At 46.0% G+C, this 18165-nt stretch overlaps 1 protein-coding gene across 1 annotated transcript in view; it reads left to right on the plus strand.

Annotated features, from left to right (window-relative positions):
• Positions 1 to 16153, plus strand: part of LOC116359262 (regulator of G-protein signaling 22-like) — a 36758-nt gene extending 20605 nt beyond the window's left edge. Inside the window, 10 exon segments of the mRNA XM_031811829.1 lie at positions 838 to 1010; positions 2864 to 3026; positions 3320 to 3484; positions 4924 to 4992; positions 5318 to 5479; positions 7866 to 7944; positions 7947 to 8044; positions 9799 to 10059; positions 12287 to 12377; positions 15101 to 16153. Of these exon segments, the coding sequence (XP_031667689.1) occupies positions 838 to 1010; positions 2864 to 3026; positions 3320 to 3484; positions 4924 to 4992; positions 5318 to 5479; positions 7866 to 7944; positions 7947 to 8044; positions 9799 to 10059; positions 12287 to 12377; positions 15101 to 15240 (1401 nt within the window). The 3' untranslated portion in view covers positions 15241 to 16153.
• Positions 16154 to 18165: the final 2012 nt, after the last annotated feature.

Below are 18165 nucleotides of genomic sequence, written 5' to 3' on the forward strand. Positions count from 1 at the left end.
AAGGATCAAGTCCCCCCTGAAGTGCTGATCTAGGATCAAGTCCCCCCTGAAGTGCTGATCTAGGATCAAGTCCCCCCTGAAGTGCTGATCTAGGATCAAGTCCCCCCTGAAGTGCTGATCTAGGATCAAGTCCCCCCTGAAGTGTTGATCTAGGATCAAGTCCCCCCTGTCCCTCTGAAGTGCTGATCAAGGATCAAGTCCCCCCTGAAGTGCTGATCTAGGATCAAGTCCCCCCTGAAGTGCTGATCTAGGATCAAGTCCCCCCTGAAGTGCTGATCTAGGATCAAGTCCCCCCTGTCCCTCTGAAGTGCTGATCTAGGATCAAGTCCCCCCTGAAGTGCTGATCTAGGATCAAGTCCCCCCTGAAGTGCTGATCTAGGATCAAGTCCCCCCTGAAGTGCTGATCTAGGATCAAGTCCCCCCTGTCCCCCTGAAGTGTTGATCTAGGATCAAATCCCCCCGTCCCCCTGAAGTGCTGATCTAGGATCAAGTCCCCCCTGAAGGGCTGATCTAGGATCAAGTCCCCCCTGAAGTGCTGATCTAGGATCAAGTCCCCCCTGTCCCCCAGATGTGTTGATCTAGGATCAAGTCCCCCCTGAAGTGCTGATCTAGGATCAAGTCCCCCCTGAAGTGTTGATCTGAAAGACAAAACTGATAATAGATGAAGCACTTCTACTCCAAGAAGCTTTTCAAATATGGGCCTAGATCTCTAGTAAGAATTTGGGGGAATTTCAATTGTATTTCCTTGATTCCTGGCATCCTATCTCCTCACCTCCTTCTCAAAACCTTCAGAAGGAAGTGAGGAGGGTTTAGTCCAATTGAGATTCTCTCTCTCAGCATGCTGTGGCCCAGGCCTGCAGGCCCCCTCCTCCACCACTAGAGGTCGCCAGGTCTCCATCTATGTGGTCTGCCGTCCCAGAGAGGTACAGAGGGTACAGGTTGGGCTCTCTGCTAGGACACCGCACGGAGCTACAACACTTCACATCCTTCCTACAAGACAACACCGCCAGGTGAAACTAGTTCTATACACTTCACATCCCTCCTACAGTACAACACCGCCAGGTGAAACTAGTTCTATACACTCCTCATCCTTCCTACAGGACAACACTGCCAGGTGAAACTAGTTCTATACACTTCACATCCTTCCTACAGCACAACACCGCCAGGTGAAACTCTAGTTCTATACACTTCACATCCTTCCTACAGGACAACACCGCCAGGTGAAACTAGTTCTATACACTTCACATCCTTCCTACAGGACAACACCGCCAGGTGAAACTAGTTCTATACACTTCACATCCTTCCTACAGGACAACACCGCCAGGTGAAACTAGTTCTATACACTTCACATCCCTCCTACAGTACAACACCGCCAGGTGAAACTAGTTCTATACACTTCACATTCTTCCTACAGCACAACACCGCCAGGTGAAACTAGTTCTATACACTCCACATCCTCCCTACAGGACAACACCGCCAGGTGAAACTAGTTCTATACACTTCACATTCTTCCTACAGCACAACACCGCCAGGTGAAACTAGTTCTATACACTCCACATCCTCCCTACAGGACAACACCGCCAGGTGAAACTCTAGTTCTATACACTTCACATCCTCCCTACAGGACAACACCGCCAGGTGAAACTCTAGCTGTAGATACAGCTAGGCTTATAAGCAGGCTTATTTTACATGACATGGCCAGGTGACCACAAAACCATGCTGCTTGTTAGATGTGACCTTTCTGTCATAAACACACCTTCTATCAAACAAGTGTTGTGTTTATCTATAGGGACCAAATCATTATTCCTGGTCATGTCAGTAAAAAACTAAATGATCCTAATGATCTATACCTCAATGATCTCTACCTCAATTATCTATACCTCACTGATCCCTACCTCAATGATCTCTACCTCAATGATCTCTACCTCAATGATCTATACCTCAATGATCCTAATGATCTCTACATCAATGATCCCAATGAGCTTTATACCTCAATGATCTATACCTTAAGGATCCTAATATCTCTACCTCAATGATCTCTACCTCAATGATCCTAATATCTCTACCTCAATGATCTTAACCTCAATGATCTTAACCTCAATGATCTATACCTCAATGATCTCTACCTCAATGATCCCAATGAGCTTTATACCTCAATGGTGTATACCTCAATGATCTCTACCTCAATGATCCTAATGATCTCTACCTCAATGATCCTAATGATCTCTACCTCAATGATCTATACCTTAAGGATCCTAATGATCTATGCCTCAATGATCTATGCCTCAATGATCTCTACCTCAATGATCTCTACCTCAATGATCTCTACCTCACTGATCTCTACCTCAATGATCCTAATGAGCTTTACCTCAATGATCTATACCTCAATGATCCTAATGACCTATACCTCAATGATCCTAATGATCTCTACTTCAATGATCTCTACCTCAATGATCCTAATATCTCTATCTCAATGATCTCTACCTCAATGATTTATACCTCAATAATCCCAATGATCTATACTTCAATGATCTATACTTCAATGATCTATACTTCAATGATCTCTACCTCAATGATCTCTTCCTCAATGATCCTAATGATCTCTACCTCAATGATCCCAATGATCTCTACCTCAATGATCTCTTCCTCAATGATCCTGATGATCTATAGCTCAATGATCCTAATGATCTCTACCTCAATGATCCCAATGATCTCTACCTCAATGATCCCAATGATCTCTACCTCAATGATCCCAATGATCTCTACCTCAATGATCCTAATGATCTCCACCTCAATGATACTAATGATCTATAGCTCAGTTGTCATTGATGTGTGTAGTTCTGACGTGTGTGTGTGTCTACAGTATACACCTGGCATGCTGGCAGGACATAGAGAATTACAGGAGAATCCCCCATAAAGACAAGGCCCAGAGAGAGGACAAGTCCAGACTCATTAAGGACAAATACCTCAATAGGAAATACTTCTTTGGGCCTGACAGTCCTGCCACCAGACAACAACAGGAGGAGGTAATGTCACAGTCTCTTCTGTGATGGTGTGTATGCTTTTGTGTCTGTCTGTCTGTGTGTGTGTGTGTGTGTGTGCGCCTGTGTGTTTTTGTGCGTGTCTGTCTGTGTGTCCGTGTCCTTCTCTTCATGACCGTCTGTGTCTGTGTGTGTGTTAGGGGTTTGTGTGTGTTAGTGATGTGTGTGTGTGTGTGTGTGTGTGTGTGTGTGTGTGTGTTTCTCCTCTTGGTGATGCGTCTGGCTGGTTGAGACTGCTTCATGACCGTCTGTGGTGTGTGTGTGTGTTTCTCCTCTAGGTGATGCGTCTGGCTGGTGGCTGGGGGAGACTGCTCCATGACCGTCTGTGTGCTCCTGTCCTGGTGGACATTCAGAGCATCACCAGGAACCACATAGAAACAAGATGGCTGCCTGTCTTCCTGACGACACCGGAGTTCAATGAGAGACAGCAGCAGAGAGTCAGGGTAGGAGTCCAGGGTCTCATCTAGCCCGCTCTCCGTCTGCTTGTATCAGGGGGGTTACAACCTGACCCTACGAGGTCCGGACTACTGACCAATCAACTGGCTTCCTGGTCTAAATCAGTCCCTGATTAGAGGGGAACTGGCTTCCTGGTCTAAATTAGTCCCTGATTAGAGGGGAACTGGCTTCCTGGTCTAAATTAGTCCCTGATTAGAGGGGGACTGGCTTCTAGGTCTAAATCAGTCCCTGATTAGAGGGGAACTGGCTTCCTGGTCTAAATCAGTCCCTGATTAGAGGGGAACTGGCTTCCTGGTCTAAATCCGTCCCTGATTAGAGGGGAACTGGCTTCCTGGTCTAAATCAGTCCCTGATTAGAGGGGAACTGGCTTCCTGGTCTAAATCAGTCCCTGATTAGAGGGGAACTGGCTTCCTGGTCTAAATCAGTCCCTGATTAAAGGGAAACTGGCTTCCTGGTCTAAATCAGTCCCTGATTAAAGGGGAACTGGCTTCCTGGTCTAAATCAGTCCCTGATTAGAGGGGAACTGGCTTCCTGGTCTAAATTAGTCCCTGATTAGAGGGGAACTGGCTTCTAGGTCTAAATCAGTCCCTGATTAAAGGGAAACTTGGCTTCCTGGTCTAAATCAGTCCCTGATTAAAGGGGAACTGGCTTCCTGGTCTAAATCAGTCCCTGATTAGAGGGGAACTGGCTTCCTGGTCTAAATCAGTCCCTGATTAAAGGGGATCTGGCTTCCAGATATCAAGATACATATCTATATGTTATATGGCCTTCTAACTGTTGAATGCTATGTGTACAGTATAGCTACGGCCCTAAGCCAGGCTAGGTACTGTGGAGGCATCAGCTCTGCCATGTGACACCTCTGTACATTACCTCATCGAGAGAGAGAGAGAGAGAGAGAGACAGGAAAGAGACAGGAGAGGACAGAGAGAGAGAGGACAGAGAGAGAGAGGACAGAGAGAGAGAGGACAGAGAGAGAGAGGACAGAGAGAGAGAGGACAGAGAGAGAGAGACAGAGAGAGAGACAGGAGAGAGAGAGAGAGAGAGAGACAGAGAGAGAGAGACAGAGAGAGAGAGACAGAGAGAGAGAGAGAGGACAGAGAGAGAGAGAGAGGACAGAGAGAGAGAGAGAGGACAGAGAGAGAGAGAGAGGACAGAGAGAGAGAGGACAGAGAGAGAGAGGACAGAGAGAGAGAGGACAGAGAGAGAGAGGACAGAGAGAGAGAGGACAGAGAGAGAGAGGACAGAGAGAGAGAGAGGACAGAGAGAGAGAGGACAGAGAGAGAGAGGACGGAGAGAGAGAGGACGGAGAGAGACAGAGACGGAGAGACAGAGACAGAGACCGAGGTGTAGATACTACAGAGGACCAGAGGTGTCTTGCTGAAGTCTCTGTCCAGCCGTACTGTGTTTCTGACTGCTGCTCTTTCAGCCTCGGGGTGAAGACGGGGTGTCCGACCAGGTCTACCAGCGACACAGGAACAAGAGAGAGGTGTGGAAGGTGATCTCTGGTCCTCTGTCAATCTTTTTAACGTCATAGAGCAACGCTGGGAAAACTTCTTTTTTTGTCTCGAGGTCCACATCGAGATTATCGTACAGATTGTATTTGGGAAGCAATTTTGTTTGTCAAAATCTATTTTGGCGTGTCAGAAAAATATATAGGTCCATTAGAATTTATTCTAGTTTTCTAAAATGTTGCCCATCCATGGATCTAGAACATCACGTCTGTAGACTTCTCTGACCAATGTTGTTCCTCTCTGGGTTGTTCCTCTCTTAAAGCCTCCCGGCTGTATGTTCCTGCGTGTTTAACCGCTCCTCTCCTGCAGCAGGTCAAGGGGACGTGGATGACCTCTGCAGGGGAGATCCTGGCTCTCCGGAGGGCCCTGCTCAACCCCGTCACGTGTCATCAGTTCCGGCGCTTCGTCTCTCTGAAGGGAGACTTCCTGGAGAATGACATCCTGTTCTGGCTGGAGGTCCAGAGGTATAAGGTAAGACTGAACAGAACTTCTGTTCTGGCTGTAGGTCCAGAGGTAAGACTGAACCAAACCTTCTGTTCTGGCTGTAGGTCCAGAGGTAAGACTGAACCAAACCTTCTGTTCTGGCTGGAGGTCCAGAGGTATAAGGTAAGACTGAACCAAACCTTCTGTTCTGGCTGGAGGTCCAGAGGTATAAGGTAAGACTGAACCAAACCTTCTGTTCTGGCTGTAGGTCCAGAGGTAAGACTGAACCAAACCTTCTGTTCTGGCTGGAGGTCCAGAGGTAAGACTGAACCAAACCTTCTGTTCTGGCTGTAGGTCCAGAGGTAAGACTGAACCAAACCTTCTGTTCTGGCTGTAGGTCCAGAGGTAAGACTGAACCAAACCTTCTGTTCTGGCTGGAGGTCCAGAGGTATAAGGTAAGACTGAACCAAACCTTCTGTTCTGGCTGTAGGTCCAGAGGTAAGACTGAACCAAACCTTCTGTTCTGGCTGGAGGTCCAGAGGTAAGACTGAACCAAACCTTCTGTTCTGGCTGTAGGTCCAGAGGTATAAGGTAAGACTGAACCAAACCTTCTGTTCTGGCTGGAGGTCCAGAGGTAAGACTGAACCAAACCTTCTGTTCTGGCTGGAGGTCCAGAGGTAAAACTGAACCAAACCTTCTGTTCTGGCTGGAGGTCCAGAGGTATAAGGTAAGACTGAACCAAACCTTATGTTCTGGCTGTAGGTCCAGAGGTATAAGGTAAGACTGAACCAAACCTTATGTTCTGGCTGGAGGTCCAGAGGTATAAGGTAAGACTGAACCAATCCTTCTGTTCTGGCTGTAGGTCCAGAGGTAAGACTGAACCAAACCTTCTGTTCTAGCTGTAGGTCCAGAGGTAAGACTGAACCAAACCTTCTGTTCTGGCTGGAGGTCCAGAGGTAAGACTGAACCAAACCTTCTGTTCTGGCTGTAGGTCCAGAGGTATAAGGTAAGACTGAACCAATCCTTCTGTTCTGGCTGTAGGTCCAGAGGTATAAGGTAAGACTGAAACAAACCTTTTTACACATATACATACCTAACTTCTGTTGCTATATTCCTACATGTGTGACTATTTTGTCATAAAAGGAAAAGGCAAGAATTGTGTTTTTGTCCTTATCCATGAAAACTGGACTGGGAGTTTTATCTCTATTACTGGGCCTAGGTAATCTACACTGGGCCTTGGTAATCTGGTATTGTTATCTCTGAGGTCTACACTGGGCCTTGGTAATCTGGTATTGTTATCTCTGAGGTCTACACTGGGCCTTGGTAATCTGGTGCTGTTATCTCTGAGGTCTACACTGGGCCTTGGTAATCTGGTGCTGTTATCTCTGAGGTCTACACTGGGCCTTGGTAATCTGGTGCTGTTATCTCTGAGGTCTACACTGGGCCTTGGTAATCTGGTATTGTTATCTCTGAGGTCTACACTGGGCCTTGGTAATCTGGTATTGTTATCTCTGGGGTCTACACTGGGCCTTGGTAATCTGGTGTTGTTATCTCTGAGGTCTACACTGGGCCTTGGTAATCTGGTGCTGTTATCTCTGAGGTCTACACTGGGCCTTGGTAATCTGGTGCTGTCATCTCTGGGGTCTACACTGGGCCTTGGTAATCTGGTGCTGTTATCTCTGGGGTCTACACTGGGCCTTGGTAATCTTCTTGAATGAATAATAGATCTGTCCCCCCATACCATCCCTCCCTCCCTCTCCCTCCCATACCATCCCTCCCTCCCATGCCACCCTCCCATGCCATGCCATCCCTCCCCCTCCTCCCCATGCCATCTCTCCCTCTCCCTCTCCCCCCATACCATCCCTCCCTCCCTCTCCCTCCCCCCCCCCCCCCCCCATACCATCCCTCCCTCTCCCCCCCCATACCATCCCTCCCTCTCCCCCCCATACCATCCCTCCCTCTCCCCCCCATACCATCCCTCCCTCTCCCCCCCATACCATCCCTTCCTCTCCCTCTCCCTCCCATACCATCCCTTCCTCCCTCTCCCTCCCTCCCATACCTCCCTCTCCCTCCCTCCCATACCATCCCTTCCTCCCTCTCCCTCCCTCCCATACCATCCCTCCCTCCCTCTCCCCCCCATACCATCCCTCCCTCCCTCTCCCCCCATACCATCCCTCCCATGCCACCCCTCCCATGCCATCCCCCCCCATGCCATCCCTCCCTCTACCCCCATGCCATCCTCCCCCCATGCCATCCCTCCCTCTACCCCCATGCCATCCTCCCCCCGTGCCATCCCTCCCTCTCCCCCCATGCCATGCCATCCCTTCCTCCCCCATCCATCCCTCCCTCCCCCCCATGCCATCCCTCCCTCCCCCATGCCATCCTCCCTCCCTCCCCATCCATCCCTCCCTCCCCCTCCCCCCTCTCCCATTAGGATCTGTGTCATTCCCACTGTGTGGAGGCTGTAGTCCAGGACAAGGTGTCCACCATCATCAGCTGTTTCATCCAGTCCTCCGTCCCCCAGCCCTGCAGATAGACATCCCCCCAGAGCAGGCAACACACATCCTGGAGAGGAGGGGGGAGATGGGACCATACGTCTTCAGAGAGGCTCAGGTACACAGACAGACAGACAGACTGACTGACTGACTGACTGCCTGACTCACTCACTCACTCACTCACTCACTCACTCACTCCACTCCACTTCACTTCACTTCACTTCACTTCACTTAATTCACTTCACTTACTTACTTCACTTCACTTCACTTCACTTCACTTCACTTCACTTACTTCACTTCACTTACTTCACTTACTTCACTTACTTCACTTACTTCACTTCACTTACTTCACTTCACTTCACTTACTTCACTTCACTTCACTTACTTCACTTCACTTACTTCACTTCACTTCACTTACTTCACTCCACTTACTTCACTTCACTTACTTCACTTCACTTCACTTACTTCACTTCACTTCACTTACTTCACTTCACTTACTTCACTTCACTTACTTCACTTCACTTACTTCACTTCACTTCACTCACTTCACTTACTTCACTTACTTCACTTACTTCACTTACTTCACTTACTTCACTTCACTTCACTTACTTACTTCACTTCACTTCACTTACTTCACTTCACTTACTTCACTTACTTCACTTACTTCAGTTACTTCACTTCACTTACTTCACTTACTTCACTTCACTTCACTTACTTCACTTCACTTACTTCACTTCACTTCACTTCACTTACTTCACTTCACTTCACTTACTTCACTTCACTTCACTTCACTTACTTCACTTCACTTCAATTCACTTCACTTCACTTACTTCACTTACTTCACTTCACTTCACTTCACTTCACTTCACTTCACTTACTTCACTTACTTCACTTACTTCACTTCACTTCACTTCACTTCACTTCACTTCACTTCACTTCACTTACTTCACTTCACTCACTCACTCACTCACTCACTCACTCACTCACTCACAGGCACACCGGTTTGAACGGGGTTTGGTAGTAGGTGTCAGGAGCACCGGTTTGAAATGGGTTTGGTAGTAGGTGTCAGGAGCACCGGTTTGAAATGGGTTTGGTAGTAGGTGTCAGGAGCACCGGTTTGAAATGGGTTTGGTAGTAGGTGTCAGGCGCACCGGTTTGAAATGGGTTTGGTAGTAGGTGTCAGGAGCACCGGTTTGAAATGGGTTTGGTAGTAGGTGTCAGGAGCACCGGTTTGAAATGGGTTTGGTAGTAGGTGTCAGGCGCACCGGTTTGAAATGGGTTTGGTAGTAGGTGTCAGGCGCACCGGTTTGAGTGTATCAAGAACTTCCTGTGTGTATCAAGAATGGTCCACCACTCAAACGAAATCCAGCCAACTTGACACGGTATGAAGCATTGGGCCAGCATTGGCTCAGACACGGTATGAAGCATCGGGCCAGCATTGGGCCAGACACCGTTTGAAGCATTGGGCCAGCATTGGGTCAGACACAGTTTGAAGCATTGGGCCAGCATTGGGCCAGACACCGTTTGAAGCATTGGGCCAGCATTGGGCCAGACACCGTTTGAAGCATTGGGCCAGCATTGGGCCAGACACCGTTTGAAGCATTGGGCCAGCATTGGGTCAGACACGGTTTGAAGCATTGGGCCAGCATTGGGCCAGCATCCCTGTGGAACGCTTTCGACACCTTGTAGAGTCCGTGCACCAACTGTACGCAAATATTAGGCAGGTGTTCCTAATGTTTTGTTCACTCAGTGTATACCTGACTATCCTGTGTATTCACCTTATTTGTCTCTCTCTGTTTCTGTCTTTCTCTCTGTCTCTCTCTCTCTCTCTGTTTCTGTCTCTCTCTGTCTCTCTCGCTCTCTGTGTAGTAGATGTGTGTGTTCAGTGAGCTACTGAAGCTGTGGCCAGAGTTCCTGTCGTTCAGCAGCGGTGTGCAGGAGGAGGAGGTGTTGCCGCTGTTGCAGAACAGCGTGAACAAACAGAGTGCTAAACTGCAGCGTCGCAGGAGGAGCGAGGAGGAAAAGGAAGTGGAGAGGAGAGCCCAGGAGGAAGTGGAGAGGTTTCCAGAGGAGCATGAGGAGAAACACAAAGGACTACAGGAGAGCAGAGAGCTGCTTTACCCTAGTCAACAGGTAAACACCTCTTGGTCCTATTCTCTAACTACATGTCTCTATAACAGTTGTCTTGGTCCTATTCTCTAACTACACATCTCTTCTATAACAGTTGTCTTGGTCCTACTCTCTAACTACATGTCTCTTCTATAGCAGTTGTCTTGGTCCTATTCTCTAACTATAACAGTTGTCTTGGCCCTATTCTAACTACATGTCTCTATAACAGTTGTCTTCGTCCTAATCTAACTACATGTCTCTTCTATAACAGTTGTCTTGGTCCTATTCTAACAGTTGTCTTGGTCCTACTCTCTAACTACATGTCTCTATAACAGTTGTCTTGGTCCTAATCTAACAGTTGTCTTGGTCCTATTCTCTAACTACATGTCTCTATAACAGTTGTCTTGGTCCTACTCTCTAACTACATGTCTCTATAACAGTTGTCTTGGTCCTATTCTCTAACTACATGTCTCTTCTACAACAGTTGTCTTGGTCCTATTCTCTAACTACATGTCTCTATAACAGTTGTCTTGGTCCTAATCTAACTACATGTCTCTATAACAGTTTTCTTGGTCCTACTCTCTAACTACATGTCTCTATAACAGTTTTCTTGGTCCTACTCTCTAACTACATGTCTCTATAACAGTTGTCTTGGTCCTATTCTCTAACTACATGTCTCTTCTACAACAGTTGTCTTGGTCCTATTCTCTAACTACATGTCTCTATAACAGTTGTCTTGGTCCTATTCTAACTACATGTCTCTATAACAGTTGTCTTGGTCCTATTCTCTAACTACATGTCTCTATAACAGTTGTCTTGGTCCTAATCTAACTACATGTCTCTATAACAGTTGTCTTGGTCCTAATCTAACAGTTGTCTTGGTCCTACTCTCTAACTACATGTCTCTTCTATAACAGTTGTCTTGGTCCTATTCTAACAGTTGTCTTGGTCCTACTCTCTAACTACATGTCTCTATAACAGTTGTCTTGGTCCTAATCTAACAGTTGTCTTGGTCCTATTCTCTAACTACATGTCTCTATAACAGTTGTCTTGGTCCTAATCTAACTACATGTCTCTATAACAGTTGTCTTGGTCCTACTCTCTAACTACATGTCTCTATAACAGTTGTCTTGGTCCTATTCTCTAACTACATGTCTCTTCTACAACAGTTGTCTTGGTCCTATTCTCTAACTACATGTCTCTATAACAGTTGTCTTGGTCCTAATCTAACTACATGTCTCTATAACAGTTTTCTTGGTCCTACTCTCTAACTACATGTCTCTATAACAGTTGTCTTGGTCCTATTCTCTAACTACATGTCTCTTCTACAACAGTTGTCTTGGTCCTATTCTAACTACATGTCTCTATAACAGTTGTCTTGGTCCTATTCTCTAACTACATGTCTCTTCTACAACAGTTGTCTTGATCCTATTCTAACTACATGTCTCTATAACAGTTGTCTTGGTCCTATTCTCTAACTACACATCTCTTCTATAACAGTTGTCTTGGTCCTACTCTCTAACTACATGTCTCTTCTATAGCAGTTGTCTTGGTCCTACTCTCTAACTACATGTCTCTTCTATAACAGTTGTCTTGGTCCTAATCTAACAGTTGTCTTGGTCCTATTCTCTAACTATAACAGTTGTCTTGGCCCTATTCTAACTACATGTCTCTATAACAGTTGTCTTCATCCTAATCTAACTACATGTCTCTATAACAGTTGTCTTGGTCCTAATCTAACAGTTGTCTTGGTCCTACTCTCTAACTACATGTCTCTTCTATAACAGTTGTCTTGGTCCTATTCTAACAGTTGTCTTGGTCCTACTCTCTAACTACATGTCTCTATAACAGTTGTCTTGGTCCTAATCTAACTACATGTCTCTATAACAGTTGTCTTGGTCCTAATCTAACTACATGTCACTATAACAGTTGTCTTGGTCCTATTCTAACTACATGTCTCTATAACAGTTGTCTTCGTCCTAATCTAACTACATGTCTCTTCTATAACAGTTGTCTTGGTCCTATTCTAACTACATGTCTCTATAACAGTTGTCTTGGTCATATTCTCTAACTACATGTCTCTATAACAGTTGTCTTGGTCCTAATCTAACTACATGTCACTATAACAGTTGTCATGGTCCTATTCTCTAACTACATGTCTCTTCTACAACAGTTGTCTTGGTCCTATTCAAACTACATGTCTCTATAACAGTTGTCTTGGTCATATTCTAACTACATGTCTCTATAACAGTTGTCTTGGTCCTATTCTAAATACATGGTCGCCCTGGAGAGAGAGGAGGTGCTGCTGAGGAGACAGGAAGTCACCTCCTCCACTGGGACAGGTAGGTCTGGTCCTCTCTACAGTATATTACAGGCTGGTCCTCTCTACAGTATATTACAGTCTGGGCCTCTCTACAGTATATTACAGTCTGGTCCTCTTTACAGTATATTACAGTCTGGTCCTCTCTACAGTATATTACAGTCTGGTCCTCTCTACAGTATAGTACAGTCTGGTCCTCTTTACAGTATATTACAGTCTGGTCCTCTCTACAGTATAGTACAGTCTGGTCCTCTCTACAGTCTGGTCCTCTCTACAGTATAGTACAGTCTGGTCCTCTCTACAGTATATTACAGTCTGGTCCTCTCTACAGTATATTACAGTCTGGTCCTCTCTACAGTATATTACAGTCTGGTCCTCTCTACAGTATATTACAGTCTGGTCCTCTCTACAGTATATTACAGTCTGGTCCTCTCTACAGTATATTACAGTCTGGTCCTCTCTACAGTATATTACAGTCTGGTCCTCTACAGTATATTACAGTCTGGTCCTCTCTACAGTATATTACAGTCTGGTCCTCTCTACAGTATAGTACAGTCTGGTCCTCTCTACAGTATATTACAGTCTGGTCCTCTCTACAGTATATTACAGTCTGGTCCTCTACAGTATATTACAGTCTGGTCCTCTCTACAGTATATTACAGTCTGGTCCTCTCTACAGTATATTACAGTCTGGTCCTCTCTACAGTATATTACAGTCTGGTCCTCTCTACAGTCTGGTCCTCTCTACAGTCTGGTCCTCTCTACAGTCTGGTCCTCTCTACAGTCTGGTCCTCTCTACAGTCTGGTCCTCTCTACAGTCTGGTCCTCTCTACAGTCTGGTCCTCTCTACAGTCTGGTCCTCTCTACAGTCTGGTCCTCTCTACAGTCTGGTCCTCTCTACAGTATATTACAGTCTGGTCCTCTCTACAGTATAGTACAGTCTGGTCCTCTCTACAGTCTGGTCCTCTCTACAGTATAGTACAGTCTGGTCCTCTCTACAGTATATTACAGTCTGGTCCTCTACAGTATAGTACAGTCTGGTCCTCTCTACAGTATATTACAGTCTGGTCCTCTCTACAGTATAGTACAGTCTGGTCCTCTCTACAGTATATTACAGTCTGGTCCTCTCTACAGTATATTACAGTCTGGTCCTCTCTACAGTATATTACAGTCTGGTCCTCTCTACAGTATATTACAGTCTGGTCCTCTCTACAGTATAGTACAGTCTGGTCCTCTCTACAGTCTGGTCCTCTCTACAGTATATTACAGTCTGGTCCTCTCTACAGTATATTACAGTCTGGTCCTCTCTACAGTATATTACAGTCTGGTCCTCTCTACAGTATATTACAGTCTGGTCCTCTCTACAGTATATTACAGTCTGGTCCTCTCTACAGTATAGTACAGTCTGGTCCTCTTTACAGTATATTACAGTCTGGTCCTCTCTACAGTATAGTACAGTCTGGTCCTCTCTACAGTCTGGTCCTCTCTACAGTATAGTACAGTCTGGTCCTCTCTACAGTATATTACAGTCTGGTCCTCTCTACAGTATATTACAGTCTGGTCCTCTCTACAGTATATTACAGTCTGGTCCTCTCTACAATATATTACAGTCTGGTCCTCTCTACAGTATAGTACAGTCTGGTCCTCTCTACAGTCTGGTCCTCTCTACAGTCTGGTCCTCTCTACAGTATAGTACAGTCTGGTCCTCTCTACAGTATATTACAGTCTGGTCCTCTACAGTATATTACAGTCTGGTCCTCTCTACAGTATATTACAGTCTGGTCCTCTCTACAGTATATTACAGTCTGGTCCTCTCTACAGTATATTACAGTCTGGTCCTCTCTACAGTATATTACAGTCTGGTCCTCTCTACAGTATATTACAGTCTGGTCCTCTCTACAGTATATTACAGTCTGGTCCTCTCTACAGTATATTACAGTCTGGTCCTCTCTACAGTATATTACAGTCTGGTCCTCTCTACAGTATATTACAGTCTGGTCCTCTCTACAGTATGTTACAGTCTGTATATTATACTTCTGTCTACATATGGACCTTCTGTCTACATAGAAACATGGACCTTCTGTCTACATAGAAACATGGACCTTCTGTCTACATAGAAACATGGATCTTCTGTCTCCATAGAAACATGGACCTTCTGTCTACATAGAAACATGGACCTTCTGTCTACATAGAAACATGGACCATCTGTATGTGGAGCTTTGAGACAAATCTCGTGATTCACAATGGAAAGCTAGCCAGGGCTCTGCTCCTGGTTCAGAAGGGTTTCTGTAGGAGGGGAAGAGTCAGTCAGCTCTGTCTGCCCTCACATTGAAGAGTCAGTCAGCGCTGTCTGCCCTCACATTGAAGAGTCAGTCAGCGCTGTCTGCCCTCACATTGAAGAGTCAGTCAGCGCTGTCTGCCCTCACATTGAAGAGTCAGTCAGCGCTGTCTGCCCTCACATTGAAGAGTCAGTCAGCGCTGTCTGCCCTCACATTGAAGAGTCAGTCAGCGCTGTCTGCCCTCACATTGAAGAGTCAGTCAGCGCTGTCTGCCCTCACATTGAAGAGTCAGTCAGCGCTGTCTGCCCTCACATTGAAGAGTCAGTCAGCGCTGTCTGCCCTCACATTGAAGAGTCAGTCAGCGCTGTCTGCCCTCACATTGTAAAATAACACCTGTAGGATGTAGACTGACGGCGCTTAACGACCACAACAATAAGTCTACTCTCCTCCTCTCTCTTGTCCTCCAGACTCGTCCTCTGCCCACAGTCTGAAGTCAAAGGGCAGCAGACACTCCCGACAGAGTCAACACCCTATCTATCACCAGGCCCAGCAGAGTTCTATCGTCTCCCCCAGGACAGAGCCAACACCAGACCCAGCTGAGCTCTAACGTCTCCCCCAGGACAGAGCCAACACCAGGCCCAGCTGAGCTCTAACGTCTCCCCCAGGACAGAGCCAACACCAGGCCCAACAGAGCTCTAACGTCTCCCCCAGGACAGAGCCAACACCAGGCCCAGCAGAGCTCTATCATCTCCCCCAGGACAGAGCCAACACCAGACCCAGTAGAGTTCTATCGTCTCCCCCAGGACAGAGCCAACACCAGACCCAGCAGAGTTCTAACGTCTCCCCCAGGACAGAGCCAACACCAGACCCAGTAGAGTTCTATCGTCTCCCCCAGGACAGAGTCAACACCAGACCCAGCAGAGGACAGAGCCAACACCAGACCCAGCAGAGGACAGAGCCAACACCAGGCCCAACAGAGCTCTATCGTCTCCCCCAGGACAGAGCCAACACCAGGCCCAACAGAGCTCTAACGTCTCCCCCAGGACAGAGCCAACACCAGGCCCAGCAGAGTTCTATCGTCTCCCCCAGGACAGAGCCAACACCAGGCCCAACAGAGCTCTAACGTCTCCCCCAGGACAGAGCCAACACCAGGCCCAGCAGAGCTCTATCGTCTCCCCCAGGACAGAGCCAACACCAGGCCCAACAGAGCTCTAACGTCTCCCCCAGGACAGAGCCAACACCAGGCCCAACAGAGCTCTATCGTCTCCCCCAGGACAGAGTCAACACCAGACCCAGCAGAGCTCTATCGTCTCCCCCAGGACTGACAATGGGCTTGTTTGAGTGGTAAGCCTGAAGCAAAGCGTCTGCAGACGATCGTGGAGAAATGAACTCTGGGAATCTGTTTCAGCGTTAAGTCTGATACTGATGTGGCTTTCCTACATGGCAGTGGTGACAGTTTTCAGAAAAGTTGTTTGTTTGTACAAATACATGTAAATGAATTAAATGTAATTTAAAAAAGTCTCTAAGCCCATATCACTGTAAATGTCTATATCCATATCACTGTAAATGTGTGTAGCCTACATTTGTACTGTGAACTGGGGAGAGAGAGACTCAAATATCACATTTGGGGTGGCAGGGTAGCCAAGTGGGTAGAGCGTTGGGATAGTAACCGGAAGGTTGCAAGTTCAAATCCCCCGAGCTGACAAGGTACAAATCTGTCGTTCTGCCCCTGAACAGGCAGTTAACCCACTGTTCCTAGGCCGTCATTGAAAATAAGAATTTGTTCTTAACTGACTTGCATCGTTAAATAAAGGTACAATAAAATGTAACTTGTATCGGTGTAAGGCTGCTTTCTGTTTTGGGCCTGTTCTCATTGGTCAAGTAAAATCACGTGATTGGTTGACAAATAGTCTCCTCCCACAATGCAGGCGATGTCTGCAAGTTGCAGTTGGTAAGTAGCAACTGCAGAAATGTTGCAGTCAAGGTCATGACCTTCGATCACGTGGTTGTTGTAAAGTTCACACAGTCGACATGTAGGCGCAAGTCTGACAATTTATATATATATATATATATATAACCAGGTAGGACAGTTGAGAACACCTTTATTTAACCAGGTAGGCTAGTTGAGAACACCTTTATTTAACCAGGTAGGCTAGTTGAGAACACCTTTATTTAACCAGGTAGGCTAGTTGAGAACACCTTTATTTAACCAGGTAGGCTAGTTGAGAACACCTTTATTTAACCAGGTAGGCTAGTTGAGAACACCTTTATTTAACCAGGTAGGCTAGTTGAGAACACCTTTATTTAACCAGGTAGGCTAGTTGAGAACACCTTTATTTAACCAGGTAGGCTAGTTGAGAACACCTTTATTTAACCAGGTAGGCTAGTTGAGAACACCTTTATTTAACCAGGTAGGCTAGTTGAGAACACCTTTATTTAACCAGGTAGGCTAGTTGAGAACACCTTTATTTAACCAGGTAGGCTAGTTGAGAACACCTTTATTTAACCAGGTAGGCTAGTTGAGAACACCTTTATTTAACCAGGTAGGCTAGTTGAGAACACCTTTATTTAACCAGGTAGGCTAGTTGAGAACACCTTTATTTAACCAGGTAGGCTAGTTGAGAACACCTTTATTTAACCAGGTAGGCTAGTTGAGAACACCTTTATTTAACCAGGTAGGCTAGTTGAGAACACCTTTATTTAACCAGGTAGGCCAGTTGAGAACACCTTTATTTAACCAGGTAGGCTAGTTGAGAACACCTTTATTTAACCAGGTAGGCTAGTTGAGAACACCTTTATTTAACCAGGTAGGCTAGTTGAGAACACCTTTATTTAACCAGGTAGGCTAGTTTGAGAACACCTTTATTATAACCAGGTAGGCTAGTTGAGAACACCTTTATTTAACCAGGTAGGCTAGTTGAGAACACCTTTATTTAACCAGGTAGGCTAGTTGAGAACACCTTTATTTAACCAGGTAGGCTAGTTGAGAACACCTTTATTTAACCAGGTAGGCTAGTTGAGAACACCTTTATTTAACCAGGTAGGACTAGTTGAGAACACCTTTATTTAACCAGGTAGGCTAGTTGAGAACACCTTTATTTAAACCAGGTGCTAGTTGAGAACACCTTTATTTAACCAGGTAGGCTAGTTGAGAACACCTTTATTTAACCAGGTAGGCTAGTTGAGAACACCTTTATTTAACCAGGTAGGCTAGTTGAGAACACCTTTATTTAACCAGGTAGGCTAGTTGAGAAACACCTTTATTTAACCAGGTAGGCTAGTTGAGAACACCTTTATTTAACCAGGTAGGCTAGTTGAGAACACCTTTATTTAACCAGGTAGGCTAGTTGAGAACACCTTTATTTAACCAGGTAGGCTAGTTGAGAACACCTTTATTTAACCAGGTAGGCTAGTTGAGAACACCTTTATTTAACCAGGTAGGCTAGTTGAGAACACCTTTATTTAACCAGGTAGGCTAGTTGAGAACACCTTTATTTAACCAGGTAGGCTAGTTGAGAACACCTTTATTTAA

The sequence above is a fragment of the Oncorhynchus kisutch genome, unplaced genomic scaffold (assembly GCF_002021735.2).
Source record: "Oncorhynchus kisutch isolate 150728-3 unplaced genomic scaffold, Okis_V2 Okis02a-Okis13b_hom, whole genome shotgun sequence".
In the NCBI taxonomy this organism is placed as follows: Eukaryota; Metazoa; Chordata; class Actinopteri; order Salmoniformes; family Salmonidae; genus Oncorhynchus; species Oncorhynchus kisutch.